Below are 25,081 nucleotides of genomic sequence, written 5' to 3' on the forward strand. Positions count from 1 at the left end.
CCTATGTACCTACACCTATGTACTATACAGGGTGTTGCAAAAATGGTATACTAAGCCGAAACCAGCATGTGCAGCATGTTATATCTAAGCCAGAATCTAAAATCACAATTTCAAAATTCGCGAAAAAAAAAACATTCTCCATAGTAAAAAGTCACGTAACCAACTAAGTTTCTATGGGTTTTTATTTACGAATTTTGAAATTGTGATTTTAGATTCGGGCTTAGATATAACATGCTGCACACGCTGGGTTCGGCTTAGTATACCCTTTTTGCAACACCCTGTATACAATAGGTGCATCTCTCGAACACGACATTCCGAAAATAACCGCGCAATTGTCCAGCTCTTTGTGCTCGCGAAAGTTTAGTTTGTCGCGTCGGGATGACATTCTTATGTTGCGATGTGTGTGATTGAGTTCACGAACTATGATGTTATGCAATGTCGTCTTACGCATTATCATATAAAGTACGGTAAGAAGAGCCAACAGACTGGAAAATCAATCTTAATGTGGTTTTACTGGCGTCTCCGCTATAGCGTTTATCCCTCTCTCATAGTTCTATATCAGGCCTCTCTAATTTGTTGAGGCGCATAACAACCGAGAGTTTAACCGAACAAGGGCTAGTTTACATATTATAATATTCAAAATGTTCTCAACAACTGAGTCATTCTCTGACAGAACTTTATATTCATCAGGGCGGTGTTAAGGCGATGCGCTATCGGACGCACTCGACAACAATTGACGGAACTATTTATGTTATTGTCACCACTTCCAATAATATATGTGTGTCTGGACCGGGGCCGCCATCAGACATTGTTTTTTTGGAACGCAGCCACGAGACAGATCAATATCAGTATCAGCCATGTCGCCAATTTTGTACTCTATGAAGTTCTTGCTATAACAATATTTCATCTTATCTCCACAAGCCACTTTTACTACTAGTTATTCAGTAAAGGAGGCGCAAACATTGCGTTACACAGAATCCCCTAAAAATCATCTACTTTTAAAAGAGTAGATTCATCGTGTGGAGGATCACCTGTTCATCGGAAACGTCCGGCGCACCCAGAGCAGCAGGAAACAATCAGCAACTGACGTTATGGCTGAAGAATCCTTTCACCACGGAGCCTAGACGACGATTCTAGTCGAGGTCTAGTGTTTCCCAATGGGACTCATGTAACTAACTACAGGGGAGAATCTAGTCACTTTAGCCTGCAAGCGAGGACAATAGCACCTGCATCCATCCACGAAGAAACACCCTTAACCAGCAACATCTTAAACAATATTTTTTGCGTCTCGCCAAGACGGGACATGCGACAATAAATTAGATGCGTGCGTTGAAATGTTTGTGTTGTGGCGTCGCGCGCTGTCGCCGCCGGCGCATACATTAGCGCACAATACCGCGGGGGGCGGCCATTGTGTCCCCCCACCCCCCGCGCCCGCACCCCACGCCCCTAATGAACGATTCAACTCAGACCCGCAATTATGAGATAAAAATCGGTCCATGTTTGGCCCAGAGAGGACCTCTCCGTAATCCCATATTCACGCTTTTCTCGGCGTCAACAGAGGTGCTTGAACCGGCATTGTTTATGTTCAGTGCCATAAACATAGCAGAGCATATAATTTTTATGAGTGACTTAAGCACGTTAGATTTTCAGGAGAATTTCAGTATTGACAACACACGAGCGAGACACAACTCATGAATCCAAGATAAAGACTGAACGAGACAGGCAGGCTAGAAATGAATTCTATGAAGATGAAGAAAGAGCCTTAGAAGGACCAATGTCCAACTGCAGTCATGCGCTGGATGATGATAATGCGGCATTATCGACTTTCGTCTTACATTTATCTGCACTCGTATCCACCGCCGCCCAAAACCCACAGTTCCCGGTAAACACGCGCTGCGAAGTTCGCGGAGAGCAATTAGGGTTGCAGCACACTAATTTAGTTTCGGGTTCCGTGGCCCTAATGAGCAGGTAATGGCGGCAGGTGCACGCACGCCGCACACGCCGGTTCAGCGGGGTCACTCTACATGACGAAAAACTAAATTTCGGAGGCTGCTCCGGCTGCTGCGCAAGCCACGACTCCATCTCGTTGTATTAAACCTGCCGATTGCGCGACAGCTCTCGATCATTAGTGTTTCGTCAGTATAGAGTAGCCCCCCCGCCAAGGAGGATGAAAGAACACGAAAAGACGAACGTAAAAAGGGTTTACTCTAATGACAGTGGCCGGTAACAGTTTGATTGGATTTGATCGGATAGGCGGCAGTGAAAGAATATTTAAGTAGGCAGCAGGGAGTTTGAAGAAGCACCCCAATTTATTTAAGAGTCGTACTGAATGTTAACTTAACGCTGTCTAAGCTTACAGGAGATCGAACGCAATGGTCAAATCGAACTTTACTAATTTAACATAACACTGGAATGGTTACCTACATTAGTAATTAAGAGCTGTTATGTTCCTAGGAATGCACCGTTGAAAGATTAATTATTATATAAGTAGTAGTAACATTATAATTTATATTGTCTTCACTGGATTTGTCCCCGCGGTAAAAGCATAGTCAGTCAGAACAGAATTGAGATAGTCGCTGACTGCCGTTATAGGTAATATTATAACTAAATTATTTTGTACTTATCGACATTTATCAATTATTACCAGCTGATCATCTAATCATTGTTGAAAATACAATTGGAAACTGTTTACCCAAATGGCTCGCAGTTTTCACTCATCATTACTCCGTGGTGCAATGTATGATAACATCTCACACTCAGCCACAGCTGCGTCCCAACCGCCGCACGCGGATATTTATTTAATCAACCAACTACCGGGTGTAGTCATGCATACTTCGGATTAATCATAACGAGAAAGTATGCTGTTGTCAGTTGGAGTACCTACTTATGTAGGCATAGTTTTTTAAACAAAAAAAACTGGGAAAAAAGTATAAAATGATAGGACACAATCACCCTCGCGTTTCTTACATGCGCATTTCCATACGTTGCTGCAAGCTGTTGGTCTAAAAGAAACGTCCCCATTTTTTCTCCCAGACCACCTGGCTCGCACCCGCGCCAGCTCTTCTCGATACAAAAACTTCACGGAAAAAACGTCATAATATTTGAATATTATTACAAAAAACAATTAAGGCCGTGCCGCGTGTCACCTGTCGACTGGCGTGCGAGTCACGCGCGAGATCGCATTAGCATAGCAACAAAGGAGATGATAGCGCATGTGTCGCATCGCAGGCTGTGCTCTATCGCAGGAGGTGACACTCTCCCTTTTGCGATTTTATCAAGCTTAGATAATGAGAAGAGTGTTGTAGTTGCTCCTTTTATACTTATAAAGAGTCTCAGAGTCTCGGATGAGAGTGAAAATCTTCATGGGTAAGAATTTGTTAGGATTGCACAACAATCAATAATCTTGTGTAGTCAATAGATCTCTACAATTTGTCATCACTCTTTTTTGGATGAACGGACCTCTCTAAGCAGTCATCTGTATACTGTACCCATACAGTTTAAATGTACCCTCAAACCTTAATTTTCCTCGACATAACAGAAGAGCTGATTATTCTTCCATCTTCAGAAACAACATGTTGTATGTGTATGTAGTGTATATTAGTCGGGCGGTGACAACTGATTGTCCATTGTAAGTATAAATCATCTAATCATCGTCTAATGTAAATAAATATGTAAGGCAACTCATCTACAGTATTGTTTAGAGCTACAGTTTATAGATGTCTTGAAGCATGAGTCAGCGCTGGTTGGAGATAAAGTAAAGGTAATCGAAATGAATTAGTCAATTTCTTCTTAGCACTTGTGATAACAATTTATGAGGATCATAATCATTACCGGCGAACTTTATAAAAATTTCCTGAAGTTCAAGGGTTTTTCACCAGAATTCTCCATTTTCCAAACGGCCCACCAAAACAGCGGTTCCAATCGCTCCATACGAGTATAACGACATGATATGAGGCCAATTGACTTCAACGACTACCAGGTTTTGCGAAACCGAAAAAAACACCTTTCAAAAGGACATAGGCTAGTGCTGCAGGCCGCACCACCGCGCAGGCATTCCGCGGTCGCCCCACACCACAACCAAAACATCCTATAAACCCATTACATAAAACTGCCCTTAAGGCTATGGGGATTAAAGATAGCTTTTATATGTTCCGCGGTAGTTAAACGCGCTATTATGTGATATTTAGGCGTAAGCAGGTGCGGCGGTCGCTTTGCCGCGGCTTCGAGCCCGTGATCCAGGCATTGATACAAATTGCCTGGTTACGATACCGATACCGAGCGCTAAATGAGCGCTCTTCGGCTTATCGATTTGCGAGATGTGCAGGCCTGCGTGTGGGTAATACGCACATTACGAGTGTAACTATGTAGTATATAGTATTAGTATCTTTTCAGCCTTTTAAATACATAAATGTCTATTAGTTTTCATGACTATTAATATTAATTAAAACAAAATACAACCTCCGACTCCCCCGACATTATCAAATATCTGATCCACTAAAGAAGTCGAACACAACAACACATTTAAGTACTAATAATCCCTATTACTGATAAAATTCTGTCAAACCCTGACCTAAGTATACAAATTGGAGGGCTCGAGGCCAGAACCCCGATAATCCGTCGACGAGAAGAAAATTATTATTGAAGGACATAATTTATCAGCTCCCGACATCGCGTTGACATCAATAGCTGCGAGCGACAACACGCGAACAAGATGCCAAACTGAAGCTGTGACGTCACTCGGGTCCAATTTATTGAATTATGGAGTGATCGTGGAGCCGACATGACACTGATGATGCCCCCCGCGCCCCCCGCGCCCGCGCCCCGAGCCCGAGGGTGGACAGTCCACTGACAAATTGATGGCTAAGCGATATCAAACGTCACATTTTATGACATAATTTGCTTCCCTTTATCGGGTTGGGCTTTGATCTTTGATTAGGTTGGAGTCAAGTTGGAGTAGTAGGGATGTACAGAACTATGGTAAAATTAGAGGTGGTTTTTCTGGTCATGAAGTAGACGATGATAGTAATCTGTAAACAGTACATAAGTAGTTATTTAATACGACGAATGGTGTCGTGTTTAGTGACCCTGACTGACTGCCTAGCTTGGGGTCGGTTGGCCGTGTGGCCTGTATGTGAGATGTCCCAACCACATATTAAAATTTAATAGTACAGTAACTATATTTTATCTCATCTTTTTTGTCTGATAAGAACTGCAAATTAGACACGCTATTTGTGTGTATAATGCAAATGTAACTGATGCAGGAACTTACGAGGAATAAAATGCCCATTTCCTTTCATTACCAAATCGGTAGCGTCTACACGCAATCTAGCCGGGAATCGATAAAATTATAATTTTAATCGAATGCGAATCTAACGAAAGTGCGGCCCAAATTATCGATGCAAGGTGCCTATACCTACTACGTTATACTAAGTCTCCCCAGGCTGTGCGAACCAGGACTCTATGCCGTTGTATTAGAGCTACCTATGGCCTGTTTGTCGGGATCACCTGACTGTCTGCGCACACGCAGGGAGCGGTAGCGCCGCCGCCGGCGCTCGTGCCATTCCTTGAGGGTTACTCTATACTGACGAAAAACGAACGAACGAAAGCTGTCGTGCAATCGGCACGTTCACAACGAGATAGAGTCGTGGCTCGCGCAGTAGCGCTCTGTAACTTAGTTTTTCGTGATATAGAGTGACCCCCCTGTTCCAATTTCCAATGCAAATTTGGTAAAAGTGAACGATGGTTATGGTTGGAAGATGCGTGAGGATCTTGACCGCTCGCGTGTCGGACTCTCGGGGAGTAATGAAGGAATCGGAACTTGTGTTTACTGGAATAACAAGAACATGCCACCCGCCCGGTATGTGCAGCGGAAAAATAAAAGCGATAACCTTAGCAAAGTCTCTCTTAGTTTATAATAAATCCTCTCTTGGTTTACTTATATTGTAGGTTATAGAAACATAACTAATAAGATGGTGATATATAAATATGTAGATTAATCATTCAGAGAAAACCTTGATTCACACATTTCAAACTGGTCCAAATCTCTTTTGAAGTACAGATGTGACGTTTGAAGACAACAGTACTTATTCGTGTGATAAGCACTATTTATACGTACTTACATACGAGTACATTACTATTTCGGTATATATCTTTATTGATCATATTCAATCAATGGTATTTCAGCGTATTGATTGATGCTAAATCCGGTATTACAATCACACTAATCACTTTCAGCCTGAAAGGGTTAATCGAGGTCGTCTGTTTCTATTGAAATGACGTAGGTAATAAATTGCTTTGAAAATGACGTTCGTATTCATATTTACGTACAGGAACTATAGCTACTCTAGGTATGCAGGTAGTTAAATGTCAAAAGTTACTCGGGCATAACGTGGGCACAACAACGGCAACGTAGAGCTAAAGTAGTCGGTACTGTAGGGTGTATATAACGAAACATTAGCAAATAACAATCTTGATGTAGCGTTCTCGCTTGTCAAATCTGACTTAACTTGTATGGACCTTGGATCTTAAGGATTGTTAATTGCTAATGTGTAGGTGTTGGTACGGTAGCTGAACACACCTCATATAAATATAACAGCCTTTCCACTGTTTTAGGCTACATTCACAGCAGGCAAACTGTACACTCGTTAGCTGCTACTGCGTCAGTCAGAGTACCCGTCAGAGAAGGACTTATATTTTCGCATTTACTCATGATTGATTATGACTTTTTAAACTATGACAAATTTGCACTTCTACTACAAATACAATCACTATGACACAGTCACCTCTCCACCCGACAACCTCGCAAGGCCGGTCGCCGACCAGACATCTCGCCATGTGTCGTAATCTAACACCGCACGTGAATCACGCAGGTGACTCATTTACCGACATTACCCTACAATTTACGTGGCTTCTGAATTTATAATTACGTAGGTGCATATTGGTTTTTACACATTTCACGTTGGTATATCGATTGGTTTGCTATTTAGGTTCAAGGGTAAGCGGATTTCTCCGGCCATTTACTTTGGTTTACGTGCACTTACAAAAATTTTGGTATGCTTATTTTAAATTATTCAATAAGTTGTTCTAAAATATATTATAATGGTTGAAAGAGGGGCGGCCGCCGCTCTCCGAAATTACCGGCCGTTTACTTTAAAGTCCTTGTAATTGCTGACCACCTTAGCTTCAGATTAATGTGGATGTATCGAGTCGATATCGATCATGAGGCAGCCCCAATTTGTCGACTACTAAATCATCGGACAAAAGCACCGCTCGATCTAAATCGATTTGTCCCAATTACGAGTGATCGGCTCGGGTGGGTGCTGCTCTTTAAATATTGACCGCTCTCCTTTGAGACACCTGCCGTTGTGGCAGGCCAGCTCTTATTATGGGCATCAGCTTTTATGGACAATGAACAGTTTTGGTAGTCTGTAGTTACGGTCGCTCGATGGTCCGCAAATAACTCTCCACTGAAATAGCCGGCGGCGGCGGCGGCGGTGGCGGCGCTGCGCGTGCGACTCCAACAACGGAACTGACACCGCTAGTGCTTGCTCTTATTGTTTTTCCGCAATGAAACTCCAGACATGAGTGTGACTGCGCTCGTTGACAAAATTGCGATTTGCAAAATAAGTAGTAAATACAAATTGAACTTAGAATTTTGCTGGCGGGCGTTGAGGGGGGTACACTTATAATTTTTGTATGCGTATCGTTAAAGTCGGTAGGTGTACTTAATTGTGTTTAAAACATTCGGTATTTCTTTACAAAAAAATAAGATACTTACTTAAAGGTTTTTAAAAAGCACACACCGGCATCGGCATCCAAAGAGGTAATAAGAGGGAGCAGCCGGGATGACTGGCGTTTCCCGCCGAATTAACGAAACAGCCAAAATATTGTTGAAATGGCAACAGCAGGCGCCATCTGCGCCGGCCGTTCGCGCAGCCACGCCTACCTGCACCTGCGCAACACAGCACGATCGAGGCTTATGTCTTATACTAAAATCAAATTAATTAAGTATGACGGCACTGTATGTATGTAAACTGTACGTTGCGTCTACTGTTTGCTTCAACGTCTTCCTTCTCTTTCGTCTGCGTACTTAACTTATATATTTTTCACCACAATCACAAATCCTCGAAAGCTAGAAAAAGATTGATATATAACACTTCTATTAATTAAAATTTTGGTTTACGTAGGTGGGACATATACCTATCTGTTATGTTTTATAGTCTTAGACATATCTCTGTTTATAGTACGATTGTACTGTTAAAATATTGTTCTAAATTACATCTTATCTCAATCAATTTCTATTAGTGACTCTCTCCAAACTTGTAAATGGAAAAAAATATGACAAGTCACATTAGCAGAGCCGCCTGCGCAAATGACGAGGCTGTTGCCGACACAACAGGAGGCAGGGTATTCCGTGTGTCTCTGAGTTTGTGAAACGGTCCTATTACTTGTCTCCTGGCTAGGGGCTGAGGGCTAAGCGGGATGCCTGGGATTTGCCTAATGAGATGTAAAATCTGTCAAATTGATATCTTGGTTAGCAAATTTATAAGAGGGTTTAGAGATGAAGGATTAGAGTTCCTTTTTTACTAAACATCATGAAAATTACATGAAATGTAATTCTATCTATTATTAAAAGATATGAATGATGAGTCGAAACGATGTTGTTTTATTATGCTTCAAATAGTAAAACCCTTCTAGATTTCAATTAAGTGCATAACATCATTACAAATCACTCAGTCCCATCCTATTGTAGGGTATATTCATAAGAATAAGATAGTCTTTCGATATAGGATCGCGATTGAACCGCTCAGTTGTCCAGAATAACCTCGTGTACAATTTGCTAGGCCACCATATTGCGAATAAATATTGTCCAAATTAGAGCACCCCTGGCGATCACCTTTCCTCATTTTTTTCTGAGTTCCACTAATGATGGCAACACGCGTGGTGACGGGAAGACCCGGTGGGTGCGTGAAATGTCATTAGCGCATCGCTTTTTTAACGTGTTGCATCTGTTGTTTTAACTTTTAACAATAGTCGGTTCGGTTTTTTCTATGGTAGGTAGGTACTAGGAATAAATGTGTATTACCTATGCAATTTTGAACAGGGTTTAGTATCTAGGTCGTAGTTTAGTGGTCTTTAGTTCGTCAAAAAATCTAACTAAGTACTTATTTCAAAATGATCTGTTTGGAGTACCTAGTCTTTTTAAGTAAGTACTTACCTAGCTTACAATCACATTATAAGTACACCACTTTACAAGTTTGCAATGTTGAATTTGGGCTAAAGAGATGTTTTTAAAAGCAATATTACCTATACTAACCAATGTAGGTACTTATAATAATTTTATGCGATGCATTTATCAATTTAATAATTTATGGGTGCATAGGTAAATACCTCGTAAATACCAAATTGGAAGGTAGTGGGAGAGTCCTACACCTGCGTAGGATTAGCTCTCTTAATGACTACCAGGTGTTAGTTGTAATAAAACAATAATGCAAATAGTTTACTCACTTATTGTTAAAACTTACTTGGTAACTGTGAAAAAAGTATTGTAATGGTTTCTTCATAATTGAGGGTAATTTTTGTTAATGCTAAAGTGAACATCTGGCCCTTTGTTTGGGGTGTGTTTAGTTAAGTTACCGCGTTTAATAAAATAGTTTTAAAATACATACTTAGGAAGGTAACTCACATCTGTTCTGGATTGCTTAGTGGCTTAGTTCTACTTGCTTGCTTATCAAAACTAAAAACATGAAATTATAGATCTTACTCATGACTTGCTGTTTAAGTTGATGGTCTGTCTTGAGTTTTGACCTGCTAGGGTTCTTAAAAAGTAAGGACATGAAGTAGGTACATAAGTACTTTTACTTACTTACTTATAAATATGAGTTTGTAATCGAACATACAAAAATACAATGTTACGTAGCTGGTGGCCTAAGCTCTGCTGATCCGACGCCCTTAGAGAAACTATCCCGGTACCCGACTAACCCGACCCGCTATTACCTAGTGGCTGGACGAGGAAGGCCGAGGACGAATGGTGTGAGTTATGGTACTTGTAAATTAAACCTAGGTTCTTACTGTACGATTATTTTTTGTTAAGTAAGTAGGTATTCTTACCATTTAACCCAAACCTAAGCTATTTGTCTGTAGGATGTAGGTTATTTCTTTCTTTGGAATAGGAAAGCGGAAGGACTAAGCGGAAGGAAGTCAACCATCCCCTTCTATCCTTTTCTTTTCACAAGCACTTAGAATAACCAACCACTTCCATACCATAGATCCCGTAAAAAAACAAAAAAACACCCGCCTTGCCAGCCCCCGCGGCAACAAAACGCAAACCCGGTTGATTTGTTGGGCGAGCAACAAACGGAACGGAACGAAAACGAAACGTCAGTCTGCCAAGCGCTCTTGTCAAAGGAGGTTGTGTCGCTCCTTGACAGAACCTACAGCTGATCGAGCTCTCGTGTTCAGAAATAATATGTAAACTTTAATAAAATACAATAACTTTCGTTACAATTTATATATTTAAGTGAGAAGTGTCGATTAAAGTGTTGTGAAAAGATTTGACTTAAATTATCAGTGATATTTATTACGAAAGTTGCGAAAATGTTGGGTAAGTTCAGTTTTGTTTGCAATTTTTCATTATTATTTTAATTTCAGGTTTATTGCATTTTACCCTTAGAAACAAATTAATTAATTTATAGACTAGTGCATAATGTACTTGCCTAGTAAGTAGCGAATTTGTGTTTAGTTGTGATGGGAGTTGAATAGGTTATGTTTTGGTAAACCACAATTTTATCATTTACCTACATGAACAATTTATTGAATAAGAAAAGAATCGGCTAAACTTTATGATTCATAATAGGTACCTAGGTAGGTACTTACCTCAGGTACTTACAATAATATTATTTGGTTATTCTTTTCTCACCCAAAAGTGAATTCAGGTAAACTTGAATGAAATCTAAAAAGATTTTGATACTTTTTAAAATATGCCTATGGTTTTATTTGTTTACATTAATGATAAATAGGTATACCAAACCTCATATATTATTATTATGTAATAGTATAGTAACGTATATATAACCCAAATAGTCTACTTAATATATTATAATAATAATACTATAATACCTCGTTAACACGTTCGCGGTCACGCTGTATTACGTGTTACCGTTGATGAACAAAAAAATAATATGTTACCTATCTAATAATTCACAATATTCAGATGGGTCTGTACAATATGTAAATCACATTTATGTGTGTCAAGACTAGACATAAAATACTACCGATATCTGACCGATATAGTATCTACATCTACATTATAATAAAAGTACCAATGTATAAAATTTGGATCTAGTTATATGGAAGGTGGGCCGGCGACCTGCGCAGACGGCTCATGTGGGCGAAAAGCTAGTTTTGCAATGAAGATTTATTGTACTTACCTACTATTTCACTATTTCAAAAGAACCTTAATATTCATAATAGTTACTTACTTATAACATATTTACAGGAGTAACCCTCTCTCTCACAGATAATTAATTAATTATGTATATTTTACAGTGTTGTGTTGTACATGGTGCATTTTAAAAAAAAAATAAAAAATGATAAATATGGAATTAAGTGAACTGGCGATAAATTCAAATATAGAGGCCCTCTGCCCCACCTGCAAATGATAAACAAAAGAGAGTAATGATCTTGAGACTGTTACGCGTAACAGTTGAATATCTCTAAAATTTGCTATTTCATGGTATTTACTGCAAGCTCGACACCGGCACGGCATCAGCAGACCGATTCTTTTCACCTGTATCAGGCTCACGAGCGTGTAAAATCGTCTGGGAAACCGAAGCGTGATTTATGCTTCATTCTATGTGGATCAATCGCCAAAACACTGTACAATGGCTAGTTGTCACGAATCTCGCTAACTTTCAAAATTGAATCTAAATATAATTCGGCACGACAAAATATTCAATCATTTCCAAATTTCCAATATGAAATCTACCATTCCAGCTTGAATGCTGCCCTTTTCTATATTAAATCACATTTAGGTAAAAATTTGAAGTTTAGCCTAGATACCTTAATTAGATCAATTTTCATTCTTCCGTTATATAAACATGGGGCAAGGTCGCTCTAAAATAAAATTAGCAGCACGAATCAATAACGCTAAGACTAAGGTTGTGCAATAGAAACAAGGTGCAATGCAATGTACAAGGATGAAGGCAAATAAGTTCCCACACGCGATCACAAAGTTGGCAACTATTGTAAGTTAGAATTCTATTATACAATGTTGCTTAATTTTCTCTTTAAATTATTGCATATGAAAAACTATGTAGCAACTACTTAATTACCATATACTTGTAGAAATAAATTTTTACTTACTTACTACAAACTTAGGTATATGGTATTGAGCAAGTAAAATATGTAATGTATGTAAATAAACTATGCACAAGTCGAAACATGTAGTGACAAGCGCGTGCCCGTTGATGGTACGATTGAATTAGCAAAGACGCCCATTCATAAATCAGTACAGTATAAATACACAGTAGAACATCCGGACAATTCTCAGCTTCTAAATTTAAATATATGTACATAAATAAGTACTCCTTTTTTTACTATCTAAGCTAAATTTTGTAATTAAATTATAAAATAATGCATTGATCTTTTGCAGTAAAAAGACATAAGAAGGTTTTAAAAATTATTTCTTACTAGCTGTTCCCGCGCGCTTCGCTTCGCCATAAAAAGTTTTCCCGTGGGAATTCCGGGATAAAAAGTAGCCTATGTTCTTTCCCAGGGTCTAGACCGTATGTATACCAAATTTCATTCAAATCCGTTCAGTAGTTTTGCCGTGAAAGAGTAACAGACAGACAGACAGACAGACAGACAGACACAGTTACTTTCGCATTTATAATATTAGTTAGGATTCTATCTTGGTATTTATACCTACATAAAAAACTAACGACTCTTAAAATATTATGTGTACACCACGATGTAAGTAGGTACGCTGTTCACGTTATGGCCGTAAGATTATTGATCGTTCTAAACCACGATAAATAATGTTGACGGCATGCGAGTAGTGGTAGGAACCGGAAATCCCAGCAGGAAAACGCGGGCACGCACCGGCGGCGAGCGCGGTGTGCCAGCTCGGGCCGGGACTGTTTCAAACCACCCTTTGCAATACCGCTTTAACACTCTACCCCTTCCTCTTTGAATATTAAACGATTCTATCGATACATGTTCAATTCGGTGCTACTTGACTTTCAAAGCCTGGAATTTAAATTATTTACTCAGCAAAGTACTAACTAAACTTTCACGGCATGATAATAATGGAAAGAGACTAGAAGAGATTAGAGAACATAATAGTGCGGAGGTGGGCACGTGGGAACGCTCCCAGCTCTTGCGTGCCCGGCTCATCATTCTACTATACTAAATCTAACAATAATATGCTAGATGAAGATAACACTTCAGTCTCCCTCGAATGCTGGGAAATGTCTTGGAAATATGATTGAAAACTTCTGATTGTGACGCAGACAAGATCAATCGCACCTAAAATATCTTTAAAGAAGTAACGCACACCAAACAATAGATACATAATTGTTTCCGTTACCAATTTTACTCATAGGTACGCACAATAATTATCATACGATAAATTGTGAATGGCGAGGTGGGTTATTGAAATGCGGCGGCGTGCCGCGTAGGCCTGCAATAGTACCTAGTTAGTGGTTCCGGATACGGATCGGACGTGTCGGATGTCGGCGTGAGTCACGAGGCGCCCACGCCGCCGCCGCCGCGCCCACCGGCTCCGCACTAGCGCCCTGCAAATACCAACCGGTAACTAACATGAATCTCCTAATCATGATCAACTGTTATTTTAACTGTCATATTTAAGTTGTAACACGTATAATATAAATTAAGCTATAAATAAATTTAACTTATTTATTTGTATAAGTTATTTAATAACTGAACTATGACTGTCAACGTGTTAAGCAATAAATTTAAAGGTATTGCGGTGCCCATTGAAATAATCAATCTCTTATTTCTCTTTGATATTTGATCGTATGATATACAATTATAGCAATTACTATTTTAAAATTATGTAGGTACCTACAAATGAAACATATCGGTGATCGTGACAATGACCATCCAACAAGTCCATCGCTTCTGTAAAATTAGATCGCTGTCGCTGAGACGGATTTAGTCCGTGTCTGGCGCCTGTCTAGCGCTTAGGCTATTTGTATTTGATCTTAGGAAGTTGGCAGTGGCGAGTGGACAATAATCTCAGTCTCGTGGGAAACCGAGTTGAACGACTGCGGAGACAATGCCGGCAGACGCTCTCGCCGCCCACTGCGGCCGGCCATCATACACGCATAGAGCGGTCGTTACCTAGTTAATGCATTACTGAGTAGCGGGATATATTCTCCGCATCAGGTGTTTTATAGTCGCACTCACTAGATATTTTAGTTGAGTTTTTCAAACGAAAGCAAACAATTTTGACATAATTTATAGGCGTAACGAATCTCACACACAATGCTAGCGGAAGCTCATTGGTGCATACGAAAGGTCTTTCCGTAAAAAACCTCGCCGATATTGATTGTTGTTTCTTCAACTGCATCACATTACAACATATTTACGCTCTTCATTTAGTCTTACACTTTTACTTGTTTTAATCTGTATACTGTTAGTGATGTTTATGATTTAAGTTATTACATTGAACATAAAATTTCGTAGGTACTTGTCCTTTTTCTATAACAAAATTTCTTACTTTTACCCATCATGTCAGGTGCCAATCCCGTCAATATTGATCATGTCCAGCTACCGTGGTCTCAGATTACCTGTAACCTGTAAATGAGTCGGTCTGGCGAGGGCTCGGCGTGTCTCAAGGGCGGGCGACGCGGCGGGGTCGATACAAGCGGCGGCCGCGCCGGACTCGCCTGGCCACGAGCCAACTATCGCCCGCCTCACATAAATCCACCCTCGCAAACTTAATGCCACATTTATTAACATTTAAACTGTTTTATTTTTATTATTCCTGCTGTAGACTTGCCGGCGACGACGTCTGCATTAGTTTAAGCTGTGCAGTCTTTTGTATGCAAGCGGCGGATGTATTTAACGCCTTTAACTTATGAGCGCACTTATTTACTGGGTTTATAGTCAGTTATTTATTTCGTACATCAACCTGGTATAATAGGTATTCAATCCCCGTTTATACTCCTGATAAGAATTATTAGTTGTATATTAAAAACCTACACTTTATTTGTAAATTCTTATGCCAAATATGTATACCTAATATAAATAAATAACCCTAATTTGTTTTGTTGCAGATGTGTGGCAAGCGCACGCGCAGCTATAGATGCGCAGTGCACCACCGCGACCGCGAGGTCAGCTCCCCGAACGATTTTCATCTTCTCCTCGAAGACCCCACATTATTCGCCAGGTAAGCATCATTTAAATAAACTATTAAAGTTAAAAAAATATATAAAAATATTCTCAAGTATCACAACCTTTTAGAATTCGACATGGATTTAAACATAGGTACTTGTTCTATGGATTTAAAGTATTGAACCTATTTGGTGTTTGTTTGCGTTTATCTATGGACATCTACATTTACTATGGACTCAAACTGAAAGACAGCTGACAAACATGTCAGCAACCGGTGAATAATGGTTTAGTCACATTTCTATAAATTATTACAGTTATTTCATTATGCTCATCAAAATTTAGCACAGATACTTACGTAAATCTTGATCAAAAATGCCAGTGCAATAACTTTATTACATTCACAAAATTACGGTGATAAATCCAACGATGTCTAAACAAAAACATAAAACTTCACAAACTACCGTGAACGTAAGTTCATCGTATGTATTAGCAATCATTATTAATATTTGTTATACTAATTAGAATAGAATAGAATAGAAATATACCTTTATTGGTCACCACAAACTTTAGACTTGTCTTATTAGAATAAGATAGTTCTTAATTTGACCATTACACTCAGCAATTTAGATTTTAAATACTTTACCCATTGAACAAAATATTTCACTGTGCTGTGGATTCTGTAACAATTAAAATGATATAACGTTATACATAACATAACTACGACATTCTTGTAATTTCAAAATAGACAATAGAGTATCATTTCCTACGAGAATTTTATAACCTACACCTAAGTAGGTATACTTAACTCTCAAACTTCGCTACGCTTCCTATCAGTATTCATTCAGGATGAAGATTTGGTCCTTCAATAGCAATTTAATCTAATTACCCATTTTTTCTATGGTCTTAACATGTTTTTTCCATCCCAAGATAGTTATCTTGCAAACGTACCACCATCGCACCTTTCACCTTATAAACAATCCATAACCAGCACTAATGCATAAGGATTGATTGCTCGGATGGTGGCAAACCTCATTGTCCTTCCAAACCCTCAATTTCTCATCTTCTCTCCGCAGGATGGTGCACCTGGTGGCCATGGAGGTGCTGCCGGAGGAGCGCGAGCGCAAGTACTACCAGGAGCGGTACACGTGCTGCCCGCCGCCGCTCTTCATCATCTTTGTCACGCTGCTTGAGGTGAGTCCACGGTCCAGGAGATATTGCATTCATTGCTAAAAAATATGTAAGGGTTTTCAGCTACCAGGGGTTTATGAGTCTGATTCATCTACTTACAAGAAGTTACTTGATATCATGTCATGGCATGGGCACCGCCGTGTGTGTTTTAAGTCTACATAGGTTACTTTCAAAAGGCACAAAGTCCATAAATATTCAGTCTGGATTTATACTAATTTAACTACCTACTAGGAAATTTTGACGTTTATAGCTGTGTGAGATTTGCAAGTTTGCGATCCAATGCAAGTTCAATAAATGCCCTCTTATAAACTGTTACACTGATTCCAGTCAGGTCATGATCATGACGATCTTCTCTTGATTTTAATGATTGTACTCTGTACACGTGTAGTAGTAATTAACGCAACAAGGCCTATGTAACATAAACGGAACTATACCGAAACACGAAGAAAACTCATAATAACACTCGCTGGCGGTAATTAAGCTTGTACGCTATGCGTTACAATCGCAATATGATAGGTCCGTTTGAAACATATAACAGTACCGTATGCAGAACAGCATAGCTCACTTTCTACCAACATTGTAGTTGACTTCACGTGGAGTTACCGCTCTAGTTGCGTCGGTTAATTAAAAAGTGTAATCGCGGATTTCACATCCGCGCAAACAAGTGATTTGAGGCAATATGAAGTGAATCATATCATAACAATGCAATCGGAACGCAAGGCGTCTATGGGCCAGAGAGGTCATGATGCAATTTCAATATCTTGTACTTACCTATTTTTTCAGTAAAATAGTTTATTCGGAAAATGATTTAAATGATAGCACTTAATTTTGATGTGATGTTCGGCATTTGTAATTCGTTCAAAGAAAGACATTTTCCAAATGTAAACAAATTATCCAACAGTAAACTTACGTCCATCAAATCAACCCCGATGAGCATTCATTTAGTTTAGCTTCAATTTGAATTAGTAACTCATGTTGAGTTAACTTTTTACATACTTTCACAATAATTATACCGTCACAACTACCGTATTTCCGTCACCGACATCCATAATTATTGGTATTTACAAATAAAGTGTTCTTCCTTGTATACAATTTGCTTGTTTATTGAAGTATTGTTCGTGTAGGTAAAGCATGTTTATGTAACCTGAAGTTGCGGGTCAACAGGCTCTTTACAGAGGTTACTGAAAGACCGGACGAAGATATACAACATTTCTGAGTGCTTTAAAACATAAAAAATACTCATTATATTATTATTTTTTTTCTCTATTTCAATGGAATCTGCAAGCTATCCTTTTAATTTTGCTATTTAACGTAGTAAATTATGAAAATCCACAGACCGATCTATTTATTTTGTAGGTACAGCAATACAAGTACACATCCTTATACCACTCCACTTAACCCCACATCATAACTAACCCTAATTTTCCCCCACAGCTGGGCGTGTTTGCGTGGTACTCTGCGGGCGGCGTGGCGGCGGCGGCGGGCCCGGTGCCCGTGGACTCTCCCCTGGTCTACCGGCCGGACCGGCGCCGCGAGCTGTGGCGCTTCCTCACCTACAGCGTGGTGCACGCCGGCTGGCTGCATCTCGCGTTCAACCTGCTCGTGCAGTTGGCGGTGAGTTGCGGTTTTTTTGGGGGGGAGGGTTGGCGGTGAACGTGTTAAGAGGACTTTTGTGTTTGGTTTTTTATTGAAAATTTGATAGAAGTTATACAGGTATCCTTTATAAATTATATCTTTCAGTGGTCAAATTATTCTTATTTTGTTAAATTACAAAAAACATAACTTAGCAGCAGCGCCCCTAGCGTAGCAATTACGAACTAAAACATATTTTTTTGCCCCTGAGTACTTTGCTGATTATCTTTGATACATATACATACGTTAGCGTCAATTTTGTGTTAGAAGTCAGAAATAACTCTAATCTAATCCATCTTCTTTCACCAGGTGGGTCTCCCTCTCGAGATGGTGCACGGGGCCCTGCGCTGCGGCGCGGTCTACTTAGCCGGCGTCCTCGGGGGCTCCCTAGCCGCCTCCGTGCTAGACCCAGATGTCTGCCTCGCCGGAGCGTCGGGCGGAGTCTACGCTCTCTTAGCGGCGCATTTGGCTAATGCACTGCTGAACTTCCATGCGATGCGCTATGGGGCTGTGAGGTTGCTGGCCGCGTTGTCCGTGGCCAGTTGCGATGTCGGGTTCGCGGTGCATGCTAGGTATACTAAGGTGAGTTGGTTTTTATGTGCTAATTGTCTTGATGATTGTTGATTGTTATAAACTAAGCAAACCTACACCTACTTTCAAGTTTTTCCCTTATCCATTCGTCCCTCATCAGCGACAAAGGGCTAAGAAAAGATTTATCTATCATCCTACTCCATACCTACTGTTAATTACTTCATAATGATACATAAGACAATTCTACTGCCATATATTTGGCCAAGGGAGCAACACGACGATCTTTCCACGGTCTTCCTCATCCAACTACTACCCGTCTAAAGATAGCCAGCAGACTCCAACAACTTATCAATAACATTCCCCCCCTCTATTCCAGGAAGCGCCTCCCGTGTCGTACGCGGCGCACGTGGCGGGCGCCCTCGCCGGGCTCACAATAGGCCTCCTCGTGCTCAAGCACGCGCAACAGCGGCTCTGGGAGCGCCTCCTGTGGTGGGCGGCCTTAGGAGCCTACGCCGCTTGCACACTCTTCGCTGTTCTCTACAACATCTTCAGCGAACCCGTCGACGAACTACACTACATGCCGCCAGACCCGCCGCCCGACTTCTGATCAGACTGAATAGATACTCTACAGGGGTAGCACTCACAAACACGCCTAGTCAATTTACCTTAGTGTGATTCGCGATAAGTAGTTTATTGTCGGGGAGGCGGCTCGTCCGCTGTGCGTCCAGTATTAATGTTTTAACGTTGGTTTTGGCAGCCCTGGTTTCAGCTTCGGTTTTCCGCTGGGAATGCTGTAAGTTTTTGTATCAGGGCTGTTGGGGTACACGAAATGTGTATATTCGCGGTTAAGATTCATGAATCTTTATTATTTTGTTTACTTGTTGTAGTTTTTTATACAATGCGTCCGGGTCTTGTGTGGGCTCAGTACTAGATTAAGTCGCAGCCTCCCCGCGACACCCTATTGTTAAGTAGTCTTAATTGTATCGGGTAGGCGAACTATTTTTGTACTATCTGCGTCCGTAGTGAATATAGCGATGGCGTTACCGACACTATCACAAGTATGAACCGACTCACTGCCACAATTTTTGTACCAAACTCCAGATTTTCCTTACGTTTTGTTTTGTTTCGTAATAGGATACCCAGTAACTAATAAGTTATCAAGAACTTTTGATGATTAAAAGAAGAAACATAAATAAGTTGAGGCAGTGGTCGGTTGTCATCACACCAAAGATTAGAAGTAAAGGTGTCCAGCCGCGCCCACGATGCCCCGAGCGCTCGCCGGCCGGCTCATTGCTCACACTAGCAACAATATTACTCACATTTATTTAATTAATTAAACTTTTAAGTATGTTTATGAACATAGCTACAAATTCTGATTGCTCAAACGCAATAATTTATTTGAATCTGATGATTGTGCTCAAAAGTGAGTGTTTTATTTTATGAATCATAATTTCAATTGTTTATTAATTTGAATTTGATTTGCTGTCATTCACATTTATTGTAATGTGTCTCGCAGTTATTAATGATTATAGAAAATAATTATTCTGTTCAGTATTTTTGGATGTTCTCACAATGCTCACTATTATTTAATTGTTAGTAGAATATGCCCGATTCCTATTAATATAAATTTGATTGTATACTTTGTAATTCTAATCAAATAATGTCATAAAACGACTGAAATTTTGTATAAATTATAGTTATTGCAGAGTGCTTTCTCATTTTAATTTATTTTAAAAATTATTTTAAGTGTGGATCGAGATAATTATAGTAATTATGTGATTATACGAATGAAAAAAGTAAATAAGAATGATTAATAATAAAAAAAAGCTGATTTGAAAACTATTTCTGTATTTCCATTTCATAAAATTAATCAAGCAACCTTTAACAATATTAACAACATTATTGCAATCATATCACAATTTCATCTTAATTCAAAGCTTAAATGGCTTTTGTGAATCTACACTAAAATAGTACCGACTTGGAAAGAAGTTGACTAGCTATAAAAGTTATAAAAAATGAATGATGTAAAATTCAAGGCGAGAAAATAACAAATAATATTTTGCCTATGGAGAGCTACGCATAGACGTGGCGATTTACATTTTAATACTGGTATCTACTAACTACTAAAACAATATAAATTCGAATTGGGTCTAGATGCTTATTCTTCCTAATTAGGTAGATAGCGTGTAGGCACAGCCGCGGTTTGGAGTACTTTGGAGTGACTTTTCCATCAAAAATGACAGTATCCACCCAGTACACACAGTAAACTTGAAAATAAGTTATATTGTTACATACTTTAAAACACAGCGTTCAAACTATCCAGCTGCCAGCACCTCACATATTTCCATGGAAGTAATAATACAACAGGAATGCGCACTCACCAAAATGATGCAGACAAAAATAGACCTAACGTATTCTCCTTAAGACTTATATTTGAAGTGAAAGAGGCCGCGAGCCGATAGAGAGGGTTACCACAGAGCCCTTCCTCTCTTTCTAACAATTGCCAGGATTTAGTTGTGTAAACTTTAGTAGATTTTGTACGAAGAGAGCTATGCAAAAAAAAATATTAAATTAACTCATAGACTACTGTATATCATATCATTTTCAAAAACAAATTTATAATAAATCATTATAAACATGTAATTTTATTGAAATATTTGGTATTTGTATGAATAATAATTTCATAAAAAATATTGGTAGTTTTTCTAAATACTTTACGACAAGACCGAAGTTGTCAAGATGACGGATGACGTTTATACTGTTGTGAGAGACGTTATGGTTCTGGGTACCCACGTGGTCCTAATTATCAGCGCGATTTCGAGCCTTTTCTGTGCCAATTTACAGTGTTAATACTTGTTTGTTGTTGTAAGTGTGGTGGTGGTTAGTGGTAAGTGTTGTGTTCGTCCATAAACTCGTATTTTAGCTCCATTTCAATATAATGGAGCACCACTCGGATCGCCCCCCGGATCCTGATCCCCCAGATGATCAACAGATGTCTTCCTCACCTGATATACTTACGGACTCTTCCCAGGAGACGCGAAAGCGCCCTAGGGATGATGAACAAAGTTCAACACCAAAAGGTAAGCGTGTTATTGTCGACCCCGACTTAGCATCCGCAAGCATACAAACCATATTCACGCACCCTAGTCTCGACGCCACCAAGGTGTACGACGACTCTGACCCCGGCCCATTCATCGTACATGTCACCCAGGAAAGCTCGTCGGGAAGTACAGCTCCAGCTGCTTCATCCCCGCTTAGGGCTATCAAGTTCGGTCAATTTTTGTACAAAAATAAAATTTCCGACATCACAAGGGATGGTGTCAAAATGACAGGCCGCAACAGGGTCACTGTAGAATTTAGGTCTGCGAAGGCAGCCAATGAATTTATCAAGCATCCTGCCCTGACTACAAACAAATTTAAGGCTGTAATTCCAACCTACCACATCACCCGGATGGGTGTTGCTAGACGAGTACCAGTTGATCTCTCCATGGATGAGTTTGTAGGTTCCTTGGACCTCCCGGCTGGCTGTGGTATTGTCCTAAAAGCCCGGAGAATTAGCCGAAAAGTAGTTAACAACGGAAATACTTCCTATGTCCCTACTCAGACCATTGTCATCACCTTTAGAGGTCAACTTCTCCCAGAGAAAATTTTCTCCTACCGTGCAGCGGTAGAAATTGAAAGGTATACATACCCGACAATTCAGTGCCATGCTTGCTGCAGGTTTGGCCATATGAAGGCTAGTTGCCGGTCCAAGCCTCGCTGCTACAAGTGTGCCCAGCCACACTTGGGCGAGACTTGCGATGCCGACCCTCCCACTTGCATCTACTGTTCCGGAAGTCATGCCTCCACTAGTAAAAATTGTCCTGAGCAAGCCAGACAGAAATCCATTAAAGTCATTATGTCGCAGGACAGCATCTCTTTCGCTGAAGCCGATGCTCGACTTCCTAAGAGCAGAAAATCATTCGCTGAAGTTACTGCTTCACAACCTATTGGCCCACCTGCAAACAAATCATACAAAAAGACTGTATACACACAGCGTAGGCCTAGGTCTCCCCTCAGTCCTGGTTACGACAGACTTGCCCATCAGGCACTTATCTCTTCCCCATCTTCCTCACTTCCTAATGGAAGTGCCCTCAACTCTATCACCTCTATCACCCCTAATGACAACTTATTAGACAATCTTCTTTCCTTAGTTGTTAGTCTGCTGGCTAAATTCAGCGACACAATACCGCCCCACGTTGCCCTTAAACTCAAGGAACTTACATCCTTCACCCAGAATGGCTCTGAACCCGATCCGGGTCCTCCAGTGGAATGCTCAGAGCCTTAAAAGTAAATCACATGAATTACTCACTCTCATTGACGATATCAAGCCCGTTGTCGTTGCCATCTCGGAGTCATGGCTAGCGCCAGGTTCTCGTTTCCGAGTTCCGGGCTACTCGTGTCTGCGGGATGACAGGGATGACGGGTTTGCTGGGTGCGCTTTACTTGTGAAGCGTTCCCTTATCTTCTCCTCTATCCCTACCCCCCCTCACGGACAGGAATTTAATGTTGTGGCTCTTAGGGCTTTAGACATTACTTTCGTGTCCGTGTATTTCCCTAATCCTCATCCCTCTCTGCTTCCATCTTTTTATAACATCATTTCTTCCCTCCCCCAACCTCTCCTGATCATGGGGGACTTTAACGCCCATCATACCTCATGGGGTTCTTATCACACCGACGCTTTTGCAATCGCCCTCTTAGACATGCTTGATACCTTAGATGTTTGTATTTTAAATGACGGCTCTCCTACCCGTCGAGTCCTTCCACGTCAGAACCCAAAAAGTGCTGTTGATCTCACTTTTTCTTCTCCTCTTCTTTCAACATCAATATTCTGGAGGGTCCTCCCAAATACTTTTGGGAGTGATCATTTTCCAATTTCTATTACTATACCTAACAGAACTAGCGTTCCTGCTGATTCATGTGCCTTCCCAAGATACATGATAGGTAGGAATGACTGGTCCACATTCATCACCTCTGTTGAAGATAAACTTAATCTGATCCAACCCTGTTCCAGTGACAACTTTCTTGGTAACTATGAACTATACGAAAAAGCTCTCACATCCTCTGCTAAAAATAAAAAATCTCGTAAGGGCCTAAGAGTCTCACCACCTTGGTGGGATTCTGACTGCACTTCGGCTATTGAAGATCGAAAAAACGCAGAGGATGTTTATCTAGCTAATATGAGCATGGAAAATTTCATAAGTTACAAAAGAATAGCCGCACGAACGAAACGGCTTCTTAAAAAGAAAAAGAAACAGGGTTGGATCAGATTTTGTGAAAATCTTTCTCCTAGGTCTCCCTCCTCTCTGGTGTGGAGATACATTCGGCGATATCGCGGCTCCCTTAATGTCGAAGATATCTTGACCAACGATCCCTCTCTATGGCTAGAAGGGTTCAGTGATAAACTGGCTCCACCTTATGTCCCACACTCTAGTGCTCTCCGCCCCCCACCAGCTCCCTTACCATCTTCAGACAGGTTGGATTCTCCATTCTCTATGGATGAACTTCAATCTGCTTTATCTGGCTTAACCGATTCTTCTCCAGGTATTGATGGCATTCCATACTCTTTCCTTTCAAAATCAAGCCTCAAGGTCAAGTGCTTCTACTTGGAGCTGATAAACTACTTTCTTGAGTATGGAGTTACTCCATGCTCTTGGAGTAAGCAAATAGTCGTTCCCATATTGAAGGCCGGAAAAGACCCCCGTGACCCTAACTCCCGACGTCCAATCGCCCTCTCCTCTGCTTTGTCGAAAATCTTGGAACACATGATTAAATGCAGGCTGGAATGGTTAGTTGAAAACAGGGGAATCCTCGCCAAAACCCAGTTTGGTTTTAGGAAAGGTATGAGCACCCTAGACAGCCTTGCAATTCTTACTACAGATATTCACATCGCATTTAAGAGGAAAGAATACCTTGTGGGTGTCTTTCTTGACATAGCGTCTGCCTACGATAACGTCCTTCTTCCTGTGCTCAGGCAGAAAATGCGCCAGCTGAGCATTCCAGTGAAGCTTACCCGTTTGGTTTGCAGCCTATTCATGGAGAGATCTATCTACATAAAATCCCCTTCGACCTTGGACTCCCCAAAATTTGTATGGAAAGGCCTTCCCCAGGGATCGGTCTTAAGCCCCCTTCTTTACAGTCTTTATACTTATGATCTTGATAAATCCGTTGACTGCTTTTGCGACATTCTACAGTACGCCGACGACCTGGCTCTCTATTATGCATCCCCTTCGTTAGAAGAGACAAATGTACAGCTGAACCTGGCGCTTAGGTACCTCACGGATTGGCTGGATGGTCATGGGTTATCTCTCTCCCCCCCAAAATGCACAGC

General features: G+C 40.5%; 1 protein-coding gene across 2 annotated transcripts in view; it reads left to right on the forward strand.

The window, feature by feature from the left end:
- The window catches only part of LOC105386623 (rhomboid-related protein 3), an 81,029-nt gene extending 61,504 nt beyond the window's left edge, over nt 1–19,525 (forward strand). Inside the window, exons 1-6 of one of the 2 annotated variants that reach the window (XM_011557226.3) lie at nt 10,373–10,603; nt 15,303–15,415; nt 16,434–16,551; nt 17,983–18,162; nt 18,490–18,762; nt 19,088–19,525. In XM_011557226.3, coding sequence (XP_011555528.1) covers nt 15,303–15,415; nt 16,434–16,551; nt 17,983–18,162; nt 18,490–18,762; nt 19,088–19,318 — 915 coding nt within the window. In that variant the 5' untranslated portion in view covers nt 10,373–10,603 and the 3' untranslated portion in view covers nt 19,319–19,525. Of the gene's footprint in view, nt 1–10,372; nt 10,604–15,302; nt 15,416–16,433; nt 16,552–17,982; nt 18,163–18,489; nt 18,763–19,087 lie in introns of those variants that run through there. The other variant, XM_038108741.2, reaches the window with a different exon arrangement.
- The last annotated feature ends 5,556 nt before the right edge of the window (nt 19,526–25,081 follow it).

Source organism: Plutella xylostella, chromosome 17 (genome assembly GCF_932276165.1).
Source record: "Plutella xylostella chromosome 17, ilPluXylo3.1, whole genome shotgun sequence".
Taxonomy (NCBI): Eukaryota; Metazoa; Arthropoda; class Insecta; order Lepidoptera; family Plutellidae; genus Plutella; species Plutella xylostella.